Source organism: Eublepharis macularius, chromosome 12 (assembly GCF_028583425.1).
Source record: "Eublepharis macularius isolate TG4126 chromosome 12, MPM_Emac_v1.0, whole genome shotgun sequence".
Lineage (NCBI taxonomy): Eukaryota > Metazoa > Chordata > Lepidosauria > Squamata > Eublepharidae > Eublepharis > Eublepharis macularius.
This window is the reverse complement of record NC_072801.1, coordinates 43,484,648-43,497,708: the sequence shown is the minus strand read 5'-3', so window position 1 is coordinate 43,497,708 and position 13,061 is coordinate 43,484,648. Positions and strand designations below refer to the sequence as shown.

General features: G+C 42.0%; 1 protein-coding gene across 1 annotated transcript; it reads left to right on the top strand.

The window, feature by feature from the left end:
- Positions 1-8,072: 8,072 nt before the first annotated feature.
- LOC129339102 (5-formyltetrahydrofolate cyclo-ligase-like) lies at positions 8,073-9,324 on the top strand. The gene has a single exon (XM_054993705.1). It carries the CDS (start codon positions 8,073-8,075, stop codon positions 8,715-8,717), a length of 645 nt encoding a protein of 214 aa, XP_054849680.1. The 3' UTR covers positions 8,718-9,324.
- Positions 9,325-13,061: the final 3,737 nt, after the last annotated feature.

Sequence of the window (13,061 nt, the reverse complement as noted above, 5' to 3'; positions counted from 1 at the left end):
TAAACCTTATCATTAATTATTCTCTATCAGTTAACCTATACATATCTATATATATCTCAATCAATTAATCTAACTGCTTATAAATTCACATTTCTCTTCCTCCCCCGGTAAAGTCACCCCTCTCTTTTATACTTTTATTACACTTCAGTAGTTCTCAAACTGCCACAGTTTTCCTCCCACCTCCCATTTCTTCTCCAGATATTGTTTCAGCTTCTCCCAGTCTGTGTTAAACTGCCCTGAGTCCAGATCTCTCAGTTTTCTTGTCATCTTGTCCATTTCAGCCATATACAGCAATTTGTAGATCCAATCTTCAATAGTTGGCACTTCTTGTACTTTCCATTTCTGCGCATACAAAAGTCTAGCTGCTGCAGTCATATAAAAAATCAACGTCCTATGATGGGCTGGAATTCCCTCCATTCCCAAGTTTAGCAGCAGGAGTTCTGGGTTCTTATTTATTTGAAACTGTAAAATTTCACTCATTTCTCTTATTATTTCCCCCCAGAACTGCCTAGCTACCTCACACGACCACCACATATGATAGAGGGAGCCCTCATGTTTCTTACATTTCCAGCATTTATTAGAAGTATTCAAGTTCCCTAGCGCAATCTTCTTTGGTGTCATGTACCAACGATAGATCATTTTGAAAATGTTCTCTTTAATATTGATACATGTCGTTGTCTTCATTGTAGTTTTCCACAAGTATTCCCATGCCTCCATTGTTATTTCTTTATTGAAATTTATAGCCCATTTCACCATCTGTGTTTTAACTATCTCATCCTCAGTATACCATTTCAACAGTACTTGGTATACCTTGGATATTCTTTTCTTGTCTTCTTTAAGAAGGGTCTGCTCTAGTTCCGAGTTCTCTGTTCGTATGCCCCCTTTTACAGAGTCCGAATTGTATAAATCTCTAATCTGTCTGTACTGGAACCAATCGTAGTTAGGTGATAGTTCCTCTTGCGTCTTTATTCTAAGTTTAGATACTTCAATTTTAGTTATTTCTTTGTATGTTAAACATTGTTGTTCATTATCAACAGCTCTCGGATCTATCACCTCGTATGGAACCACCCACAAAGGGGTTCCTTCTTGTAAGTAAATTCTGTACTTCTTCCAGATTGTATATAAACTTCTCCTTACAAAATGGTGCAGGAACATCGAGTTGACCTTTACTTTGTCATGCCATAGGTATGCATGCCATCCAAATATTTTTTTATATCCCTCTAGGGCTAATAGTTTCTTATTCTTTAACGTCATCCACTCTTTTAACCAAACTAGGCAGATTGCATCATGATAAAGTCTCAAGTTGGGCAGTTGCATTCCGCCTCTTTCCTTTGCATCTTGTAGAACTTTAACTTTCACTCGAGGCTTCTTGCCTGCCCAAACAAAATCTGATATTTTCCTCTGCCATTTTTCAAATTGTTTAGAGTCTCTGATGATTGGTATTGTCTGTAGCAAAAACATTACTCTTGGTAACACATTCATCTTAACTGCTGCAATCCTGCCCAACCATGACAGATTCAGTCTATTCCATTTGATCAAGTCTCTCTCTACCTGAGTCCATAATTTTTCATAATTATTCTTGAACAAATCTATATTTTTTGCAGTCAGCTCAACTCCCAAATATTTCACCTTACTAGTTACTTCACAGTCCGTTGTTTCCATTAACAATTGTTGTTTCTGCTTAGTCATGTTTTTGCATAATATCTTTGACTTCTTTTTGTTAATGAAGAAACCTGCCAAGTCACCAAACTCCTTGATCTTATCTATCACTTTTGGCATGTTCTCCAATGGATCTTCTACAATTAACATTATGTCATCAGCAAATGCTCTAACCTTGTATGAATAGTCCTTTATTTTCATTCCTCGTATTTCCTCATCTTGTCGTATTTGTATCATCAGAATCTCCAATACTAAAATGAACAACAATGGAGATAACGGGCAACCTTGTCTTGTTCCTTTACTAATCGTCAATTTCTTGGTCAATTCATCATTCACTACAATTGCTGCAGTCTGGTCTCTATAGATTTCTTTAATTGCTCTGATGAATCTTTCTCCCAATTGTAGCTTTTCCATAGTGACAAACAAAAAGTCCCAGTTTAAATTGTCAAACGCTTTTTCAGCGTCTACAAAGAAGAAACCAACCTCTTTATCACAACGCTTATCATAGTATTCAATAGCATTGATCACTGTCCTTAAATTGTCTCTTATTTGTCTGTCTGGCAAAAAGCCTGCTTGTTCTTCCTCTATGACTTCCGAGAGCCACCCCTTCAGTCTCTCCGCCAATATCTTCGCAAAAATTTTATAATCATTGTTAAGTAGTGATATAGGTCTGTAATTTTTCACGTTAGTCAAATCTTGGCCCTCTTTAGGGATCAATGATATATTCGCTTCGCTCCAAGTGTCTGGAATTCTTTGATCCCTAAAAACTCCATTCATCACCTCTTTTAGGAATGGTGCCAGTTCATTGGCCATTGTCTTATAAAATTTAGCCGTAAGTCCATCTGGCCCTGGCGCCTTTCCTAGATTTGCAGATTGTATTGCCTTACTTATTTCCTCATCGGTTACTTCACTATTCAACTTGTTTCTCCAAGCTTCCGAGATCTCTGGAAGTTTAGTTTTCTCCAAATATGATGCTATTGATTCTTTGGTTACTTCTTTTTTATTATACAGCTTAGCATAAAATTTATAAAAGGCTCTACTAATGGTAGTCTGTTCCAGATACGTTTTGTTTTCTTCACAGATTTTATTTATTATTTTCTTTTCCCTTTTCTTCTTCAATTGCCATGCCAAATATTTCCCAGGTTTATTAGCACCCTCAAAAGCTTTTTGATTCAGTCTTTTAAGGTTCCACTCCAATTCTTTATTACTCATTGCTGTTAACTGTTCTTGAAGCATTTTGATTTCCTGATATATTTTCTTTTTCCCTGGTCTCTTTTTTAACTGTGCTTCTTTGGCCTTTATTTTCTCCTCAATCTCTTGTCTTTTCTCCTCTTTCTTTTTCCTTGCTCTGCCATTTAAGTCCATTAGTATGCCCCTTACAACCGCCTTGTAAGCATCCCAAACTTTATTGGTTGGTACTTCTTTATTCACGTTGTATTGTATAAAAAACTTTGTCTCTCTTCTCAATATTTCCATATTCTCACTTTCCTGTAACAAGTCCTCATTTATTCTCCAGGCTTTCCTTTTCCTCCTTTTTCCAAATTTCCACATAATTGGATTGTGACCTGAGCCTACCATCGGCATTATTTCTACCTCCTTAGTCCATAACGCTAAGTCCTTTGAGGCCCAGATCATATCAATTCTTGATAATGTAAGATGCCTTGCAGAATAAAAAGTAAACTGTTTGGTTTTAGGATATTCTCTCCTCCATACGTCTTCGAGAGTCTCTTGTTGAATCAACTAAAAAAAAAGCTTTGGCAATAGTCCTCTTTTCTTTTGTGCTGTTGTAGTCTTTTTGTCTAGTTCCAACTCTGTCACTCCATTGAAATCTCCAGCAAGAATTATCTGGTCATATACAAGATCGTCTAAATGCTTCCTTAAATCCTCAAAGAAGCTTTCCTTTGCACCGTTAGGTGCATAAAGTCCGACTACCAACACTCTCTTTAAATTCCAATTACATTCCACTGCTACAAATCTAGCTTCCACATCTCTCATAACAAATTTTGGCTGCAGCTCCTCTTTTATGTACAACACCACTCCTCTTTTTTTCTTGTTAGAGGCCGCTACAAATTCTTTGCCCAATTTTCCAGATTTTAAATATTTTACATCCTGTTTTCTAATATGGGTCTCCTGCAAACAAACAATATCACATTTTTGTTTTAGTAGCCAATGAAAAATATTTTTCCTCTTATTCGGTGAGTTTAGTCCATTTACATTCCAAGATAATACTTTACACTCCATATTCATGGTTTTGTTGGTAAGTCTTTTTCATTGTCCTTGATAAATCTCTCCATCTCCCGCTCAGATCTGATGCGTTTTTTTGCCCCTCCAAACTCAAAGGACACTCCTTCCGGTAACTCCCATCTGTACCTGATATTCATGTCCTTCAAAGTCTGAATTAGCACTCTATATTTTTTCCTGCCCAGTAACACTGATCTGGGCAGTTCCTTCATTATGATAATCGTCTTGCCATCAATCTCCAATGGATCTTGAAATTGTTTTGTCACAATCCTCTCTTTCATGTTTCTAGTTGTAAACTGCACAATCACATCCCTTGGTAGTTTCCTCTGGGTTGCAATTCTCGAGTTCACACGGTACGCCACATCTAGGATAGCCACAATTTCCTCCTCCTCCTTCCCCAGGTAATCAGCCAACACCTCAGTCATCTGTTCTTGCGCTGACTTCCCTTCCACTTCCGGCAGACCACGAAAACGAAGCTGCTTCTCCATGTGTTTAGTTTCTGCAACTGACATCCTCCCCTTCACCAGTCTCATCTCTGTTTGTTGCGTGTCTATTAAATTCTCCATCGCGTCTTCTACTGTTTTAACTCTCTGCTGCGTTCCTTGTAATTCACTACTAATCGTTTCCACGCCTTTTTTCACTTCTGACAGCTCCGACTTTACTGTCTGTGTAACTTCTTTGACCTCTTTAATAAGCTCCAGTTTCGTGTCCTTAAGTTCTTTCATCATGTCTATAAGTTTTTTGTCCAAATTTTCTATCGCCAATTGCCACTCTTTTTTCGACATCGTGGGGCTTGCTTTAGCTCGCTCCCACGAATCTGCTCTCTTCCTTAGCTCCGTGGCGTATGTTTAAACGTTTTCCTTTTTTTCAAATGTCCCAATCTTTGCCAAAATTAATTTTTTGTATCCAAAATGTCGGGCGTCTTTTCTCTATGGTTTCTCTATGTTATTGTAATCCAAAATGGCCTACTTCCTCTTCCGCTGAAGCCGCGACCCTTCCCCTTTCAAAAATGGCGATTCCCTGCTTCCTGTCCGTCGGCAAGGGCCGCTTCCCTCCAGCCACTCTATTGTTGTTACGCACTTCCTGTCTCCCGTCTTCCCACAGCAGGTCTCGCGATGGTGTCTTTTTCCCACAGCTCCGAAACCACAGGTATTCAAAACAATAGTCCAATTTTTGCAATAACTTCTTTAAATTTAGTCTCTTTTAAAATACTACTCCTGCCGAGTCTTCGCCTCCTTTTCACTAGTCTGTTGCAGTTAAAAATCTACTTTCTTTCTTCTCTGTTTTTATCAATCTGTCCCGTTTCAAGAGATAGCGATCTTTACCTTCTCTTCAGCTTTCTCGGGTTGTAATCGCTGTTTCGATCTTAAATTCTCCTCTCGACTTCCCTCCCCGATCGAAGCTTGGGTATGTAGGTCTTATGCCAGCCGAATTGGCCCCAAAACTGCCGCAGAGATTATAGCCGACCCGTCGCAAGGTGGGACCTCAAGGATCAGGGGGGAGACTCCTTGTGTAGAGCCCCCCCTCGTCCGAGATCTAACTCACCCTAGGGTCTTGAGCGTTCTTTGCCTGCTCCCCGCCTGAGAGCAGTCGGCCGCGGGTTATTTTCACCCCTCCGGCCGGTTAAAACGGCAGTCCGGTCAGCTCCGCAAATGGAGCTGCGTTAGACCTCCATGAATCCCAAACCGGAAGTCAATTAGTTCTTATTTTTTAAGGAGCTGATTAAGTAGCACTTTTTACTCTGCAAACAGTTTTTTTGTTTTATTTTACTATTTATGAATGTGATTAACTATGAAATCATATTAATAACATTAAAAGAATAATGAGCAATGGCTCTGGCAGTAAAGAGAAAAGCAGTACTTAATTTCCCTTCCTGTAAACAAAAACTGATAAATAACAATTGCTTCAGGAATACTATGGCTATATGTAAGAAGACATGAAATAACTGATTAAATTGAAATTAGGAAGAACAGAAGAGATGCTAGTCCTCAGAAGCCTCACCAGTTCTTTAGTTTTCATACTAGACAACCTGATATTGCAAGAGGATTTTTTAAAAAAGAACAGATTTTTAATATAATCAAGTGGCCTCCCTTCCCATCCTTAGCTGAGCTCTAGGGTTTTATTTTATTTTTTACCAAAGTTTTATATAGAATTGGCCTGAATAACCACCACCACCTCATGCCCCACCATCCCAATTAGCAAAATCAAAAAGAGTCCAGTAGCACCTTTAAGACTAACCAATTTTATTGTAGCATAAGCTTTCAAGAATCAAGTTCTCTTCGTCAGATGCCTGATACAGAGATTGGTCAAATACAGAAGAGGAGGAGAGAGAAGAGGCAATTAGGGGGAGGAAGGGGGAGGGTGCAATCAAAACATTCCTTTGCTAGTATATGTAAACATCTCCTTTTAGTGTGTGTATCAGTTGGCTTCAAAGAAGTTTGCCCTGTTAGTTTGTAGCAGCCAAACAGCTAGACCATCCAATTCCAATGCAGTATGGGCCTTCGATAACCACAGCTCTCCCTGCCAGATGCATCTGACAAAGAGATCTGTGGTTCCCGAAAGCCCACGCCAGGTGCCACTGAGCTCCCCCAGACCCCACCTCTGTAAAGGAAATCTGTTACCTGTGGTAATGTGATAACCATTCATAGTCCCAATTCAGTCCCAGCTTGACAGAGTCAAATTTGCATATGAATTCCAGTTCAGCAGCCTCCCGTTGGATTTTGTTTTTGAAAGGTTTCTGTTGAACTACAGAGACACTGTCTCTGGCTCTTACAGCTGCTCATCCTCCAATCTGATATATGCCCTCATGTGCCAACAATGTCCTTCTGCTCTGTACATTGGACAAACCAGCCAACCTCTACGCAAAAGAATAAATGGACACAAATCTGACATTAGAAATGGAAACGTCCAGAAACCAGTGGGAGAACACTTCAATCTACCAGGACATTCCATCAAAGACTTAAAGGTCGCTGTAGTTCAAAAGAAACCTTTCAAAAACAAAATCCAACGGGAAGCTGCTGAATTGGAATTCATATGTAAATTTGACTCTGTCGAGCTGGGACTGAATAGGGACTATGAATGGTTATCTCATTATCAGAGGTAACTGATTTCCTCAACAGAAGCAAACTGATCTCCATATCAGAAGGAGCTGTTTGCATCTCCATATCAGAAGGAGCTGTTTGCATCTACTCCACCCTTTTCACATAAATAAGGGCTAATTTGCCAATATCCCATCAACTCTCTAGTACTACCTTTCCTCTGTTTCCAAATCACATTAATAGTTTTTTTTTATTTCATCCACAGATTGCTTGGGTATAAAAGAACTTGGTTATGTGCAGGCCAGCTCCCAAGTGAGCTAGGCTGCATGTTTTCCTGGATGAGGTGTGTGTGCGTGCAAATATAATAAATCAGAAGTCCAGTATTGAGTTGCCAGCCAGGGACAGGGTGGCAATGATAAGGAGGGATGATGTCATACAGATGGTATGGAGTCACTTCTGGCAAATACCAAAGTTTCATCCTGGCACTGAACATGGCACTCTAGGATTCATCCAAACTCTATGGGGAAACCATAGAGGGTGTTTTTTGGCAAATCCTAGAGTGTCATGTTTTGCATAGTGCTATCACTTGCATCTCCAAATTTTCATGCATTATCTCTCTGACACCCTGATGACTGGTGGTGGGGAGAGATTAGGGAAGCTGGAAAGTCTCCCGTTGAAGCAGGAGACCTGGTCTCCTAGTCCGGTGTCATCTTTAAAAAGCTCAAATTGAAATAAATGTCGTTAGTCCTTAAGGTGCCACAAAATTTTTTTGCTTTGGGTTTTTTTTTATGTCAGATTCTGGCTCAGAGTGACAGAGGGTGGCAGCTTCCCTGTGAGAGTGTGTGCTATTGTTTCATTGGCAAAGAGGGGCTTCAGAATGGTTGGGGAAGCAGGATCCTCCATCCTCTGGTTTTCCCCTGTCCTTCCTCTTGAAACACCATGACAGTGACACTGAAATAAAAATATTCGGGCTTCACTATGGGGCAAAGGTAAGAGAAAGGAACCAAAGCATGTTTCCAACTTCAAGTACTTTGGCTAGGAGTTACCAGATTTAACTCCTAGCCAAATCCCACGACTGAATCCCAGTCAGTAACTGCAGGCCCAGATACAGTGTGCTCCTCAAGTCTCCCAACAATGTATGGTCCTTCTCACCCCCACCCTGCTCATCACTATGACAGATGTTTCAAGAATATTAATAGTTCAGGGGCCCTGCGCGTGGAGCTGAAGCGGCGCCTGCGGGCGCTGAGCGAGAGCGAGAAGCTGTGCCAGGCGCACCTGCTGGCGGCCCAGGTCATCGAGCATCCCAGATATCAAGCATCCAGCCGAATCGCGGTCTTTCTGAGCATGCCAGATGAAGTCCAGACAGCAGAAATAATTAAGGACATTTTTCAGCAAGGCAAGGAGTGTTTCATTCCACGGTACAAACCCGGTGGCAGCCACATGGACATGATAAAGTTGGCATCCTATGAAGAAATTGCTTCGCTCCCTTTAACCTCCTGGAACATCCACCAGCCAGCTGACGATGACAGTCGGGAGGATGCCTTGTCTATGGCCGGTGGTCTTGATCTTATCTTTATGCCTGGACTTGGCTTTGACAAAACTGGCAACAGACTAGGAAGAGGAAAAGGGTACTATGATACATACCTGGAAAAGTGTACCCACCACCCCAAAGGAAAACCTTACACCATCGCCTTAGCTTTCAAAGAACAAATCTGCGATATGGTTCCAGTGACTGAAAATGACATGAAAGTTGATGAAATCCTTTTTGAATCCAATTAAACTGTGGCTTGGGCGGATAGTTTGGCCAGGGGAACCAAGAATGAGTCTCGCAAATGCCTAGACCCCTATTGGGTTGCTGGCTTGTTTGCATGTGTTCCCCCCCCCCCCCGCGTCCCCCTTCCCTGGATGAACAGAATACAAAGCAATCATTTGCACATCTGAACAGGACGTCACAGATCTGGCACCACATCACCCCAAACTGCAGTTGAGTCCGCACACATGTTCAACTAACATGCATTGAGTAGACTAATATCTAGGTGACCGAGCTACAATACAGGAAGACAAGACCCCTGCTCAGATTTCTCCTCCACTGCATGCCAGTTGGCCTTAGGCAAACTGCTGCTTTTTACCCCCTTCTACAATACGAGAATAATAGTGCTGAGCTGTCCTACCTTACATGGGCGTTGTAAAGGTTACTGAAATGGTGTATGTGAAGAGCTTCGCACACTATATACCTTCTAAGAATGTTTCCAGTTGGTTTCCCATTCCTTCCGCATTCAGTGCCTTAGATCAGAATCCAGTCAAACTCTTTAAATTTTTTGCTTTTGCATTTTTATATCAAATGTGTAAGGCAGCTTTTCTGTACTTCCTGAATAAACATTCAGTAATTCCCGGAAGAAAAAAAAAGAATATTAATAGTTCAGTTTTGCATGACAAGAAGCTTCCAATACAGCAAGTAAAACTCCCTCTGAGGCCCATTTTATATATACCTTTACCATATACAGTTTTTGCTGCTTCCTCTTCTGTTGCTGGAATCAGGTACATGGAAAGGTCATGAGGTTTAGTTTCCTTACGTATTTACAAATGATACACCTGAACTTTCAGCAAATCTATTGCTTCTGCAGTATGAAAACGTGCTAGGAAGCCAAACCACGTAGACAGAAGTCTCCATGTTTGCTTATATTCTGCCCCAGGCTCCTAGAATGGTGAATGGCAAAAATAAAATCCGTCAATAAAATATAATCCATTTATAATACATAGCAGTACATAAAACAAGAATTAAAACTTTATGCAAGCGGAAGTGCAGCGGGGCAGGACTAGAATTAAGAAGGCAAACCAATGCACTTGATCAATCCCTTGGTACCTAATAATGATTTAACTCAGTGTCTGAAACTAAAGTGCCAAGCAAATAGTTAGGAAAAGGTATTGCTTAAATTAGAAGCAATTGCAGAAAAGGCCCACTCTGACAGCCACACACTTCCTTTCTTGGAAGGGGGATGACACAGAGAGGGGCTTCAATAGGTATTTATGTTTTTGGATCAGCTCATTTGTACTTGGATTGGTGTGGAAACAACCACAGAGGCAGCGAGGGTTTCCAGATGGTCTCAGCAAAAATACTGGACACGGGAAATGGGGAGGCCATACTCATATGAGGAATGATCTTTGTACACACGCAAAATGTGAGCATGCTCCTGACCCTGGTGCGATGACATCACTTCTGGAAGTGACATCATAGCACTGCCCACAGCTATCAATGCTACTGGATGGGGTCTTTGTTAGGCTGGAAGCACAGGGGATAGGAGGCAAGAGGAGGCCCTCCCACACACAACTTTTGAAGCCATGTCTAGGGAAGCCGCTGTGAAGGCTCAGCAGAGCCTTTGGCATCCAGAGACGCACTTGGCCAGCAAGCAGATCCCTGGGTGACCGGGCCGGTTCCGTGCTTTCAGCCTCTCCTCTCTTTCAAGGCTGTTGTGAGGAGGAAACGGAGGCACAGAGATGGTGAGAGACACATTGGTCCCCACTGGGGAGAAGCAAAGAAAAGCAGAAGCTGTGCTGCCTCTGACCCATAGGTGTTTAAAAGGGGCTTGTTTCATGGGGCAGAGAATCTTGAAGTATAAGAAATCTAATTGGGATGCAGAGGAGTTAGCCGTGTTAGTCTGTGGTAGCAAAATCAAAAAGAGTCCAGTAGCATCTTTAAGACTAACCAATTTTATTGTAGCATAAGCTTTCAAGAATCAAGTTCTCTTCGTCAGATGCCTGATACAGAGATTGGTCAAATACAGAAGAGGAGGAGAGAGAAGAGGCAATTAGGGGGAGGAAGGGGGAGGGTGCAATCAAAACATTCCTTTGCTAGTATATGTAAACATCTCCTTTTAGTGTGTGTATCAGTTGGCTTCAAAGAAGTTTGCCCTGTTAGTTTGTAGCAGCCAAACAGCTAGACCATCCAATTCCAATGCAGTATGGGCCTTCGATAACCACAGCTCTCCCTGCCAGATGCATCTGACAAAGAGATCTGTGGTTCCCGAAAGCCCACGCCAGGTGCCACTGAGCTCCCCCAGACCCCACCTCTGTAAAGGAAATCTGTTACCTGTGATAATGAGATAACCATTCATAGTCCCAATTCAGTCCCAGCTTGACAGAGTCAAATTTGCAAATTAATTCCAGTTCAGCAGCCTCCCGTTGGATTTTGTTTTTGAAAGGTTTCTGTTGAACTACAGTGACCTTTAAGTCTTTGATGGAATGTCCTGGTAGATTGAAGTGTTCTCCCACTGGTTTCTGGACGTTTCCATTTCTAATGTCAGATTTGTGTCCATTTATTCTTTTGCGTAGAGGTTGGCTGGTTTGTCCAATGTACAGAGCAGAAGGACATTGTTGGCATGTGAGGGCATATATCTGATTGGAGGATGAGCAGCTGTAAGAGCCAGAGACAGTGTAGTTGATGCCATTGGGTCCTGTAATTGTATTCCCTGGGTAGATATAGGGGCAGAGCTGGCATCTGGGTCTGTTGCAGGGCCTGGTACCTGTGCTGGTGACTCTGCTGGCCGATTCATGGTTGTGAGTGAGAAGTCGTTTAAGGTTGGGGGGCTGTCTGTAGGCAAGGAAAGGTCTTCCACCCAGGGCTTCTGAGAGAGAGGTATCATTTTCCAGGATGGGTTGTAGCTCACTGATGATACGTTGGATGGGTTTGAGCTGGGAGCTATAGGTGACAACCAGTGGTGTTCTGTTGTTAGTTCCTTTAGGTTTGTCCTGGAGTAGACTGTTTCTGGGTACTAGTCTGGCCTTGTTGATTTGTTTCTTCACTTCATTTGGTGGGTACTGTAGTCCCAAAAATGCTTGTTGTAAATCTCTTAAGTGTGAGTCTCGGTCGAGAGCATTGGAGCAGATACGGTTGTAACGTAAGGCTTGGCTGTAGACAATAGACTGAGTGGTATGTTTAGGGTGGTAGCTGGAGGCATGTAGATATGAGTATCGGTCTGTTGGTTTCCGGTATAAGGTGGTATTTATTCGTCCATTATGTAGTTGTACAGTGGTGTCCAGGAAGTGTACCTGTTGTGTAGAGTGGTCCAGGCTTAGGTTGATAGTAGGGTGAAAGTTATTGAAGTCCTGATGAAATCTCTCAAGAGCTTCCTTCCCATGGGTCCAAATGATGAAGATGTCATCCAGGAATCTTAAGTATAGTAGTGGTTCCAGTGGATGGGAGCTGAGGAAGCATTGTTCCAAGTCCGCCATGAATATGTTAGCATATTGTGGTGCCATGCGTGTGCCCATGGCTGTGCCATTAATCTGTAGATATAAGCTGTCACCAAATTCGAAGTAATTGTGAGTGAGTACGAAGTGACAAAGTTCAGTGGTGAGGTGTGCTGTGGTTTTGTCCGGGATAGTATTCCCTATGGCTAGTAGTCCATCCGTCCACGGGGAGAGTCTTTAATATTTTATTGAGTTCTCTTTTGTATTGCTCCGTAGGGTCAGAAGGTAGTATTTTATAGAATGTTGTGTTGGAGAGTTGTCTTTCTGCTTCTTGTAGGTAGTTTTGTTTGTCCATGATGACAACTGCTCCGCCTTTGTCAGCTTCCTTGATTACGATGCCAGAATTATTTTGGAGGCTGTTTATGGCATCTCATTCTGCATGGCTGAGGTTCTGCTTTAGGTGTTGTTGTTTGTCAATTATCTCAGCGTGGGTACGTTGACGGAAGCATTCAATGTAAAAGTCCAATGAGGAGTTCCGGCCCTCAGGGGGTGTCCATGTGGAATTCTTTTTTCTGGAGTTTTGTAACGATGATTGCATATTGCTGGGTTGGGAGGGTGATTGCTGCTGTGATGGTGTCTGTTCAGTGCTTTGTTCATCGTTTTGTTCAGCAGAGTAGTTGAAGAATTCTTTCAGTCTTAGGCATCTAAAATATGCCCAGGGAATACAATTACAGGACCCAATGGCATCAACTACACTGTCTCTGGCTCTTATAGCTGCTCATCCTCCAATCTGATATATGCCCTCATGTGCCAACAATGTCCATCTGCTCTGTACATTGGACAAACCAGCCAACCTCTACGCAAAAGAATAAATGGACACAAATCTGACATTAGAAATGGCAACGTCCAGAAACCAGTGGGAGAACACTTCAATCT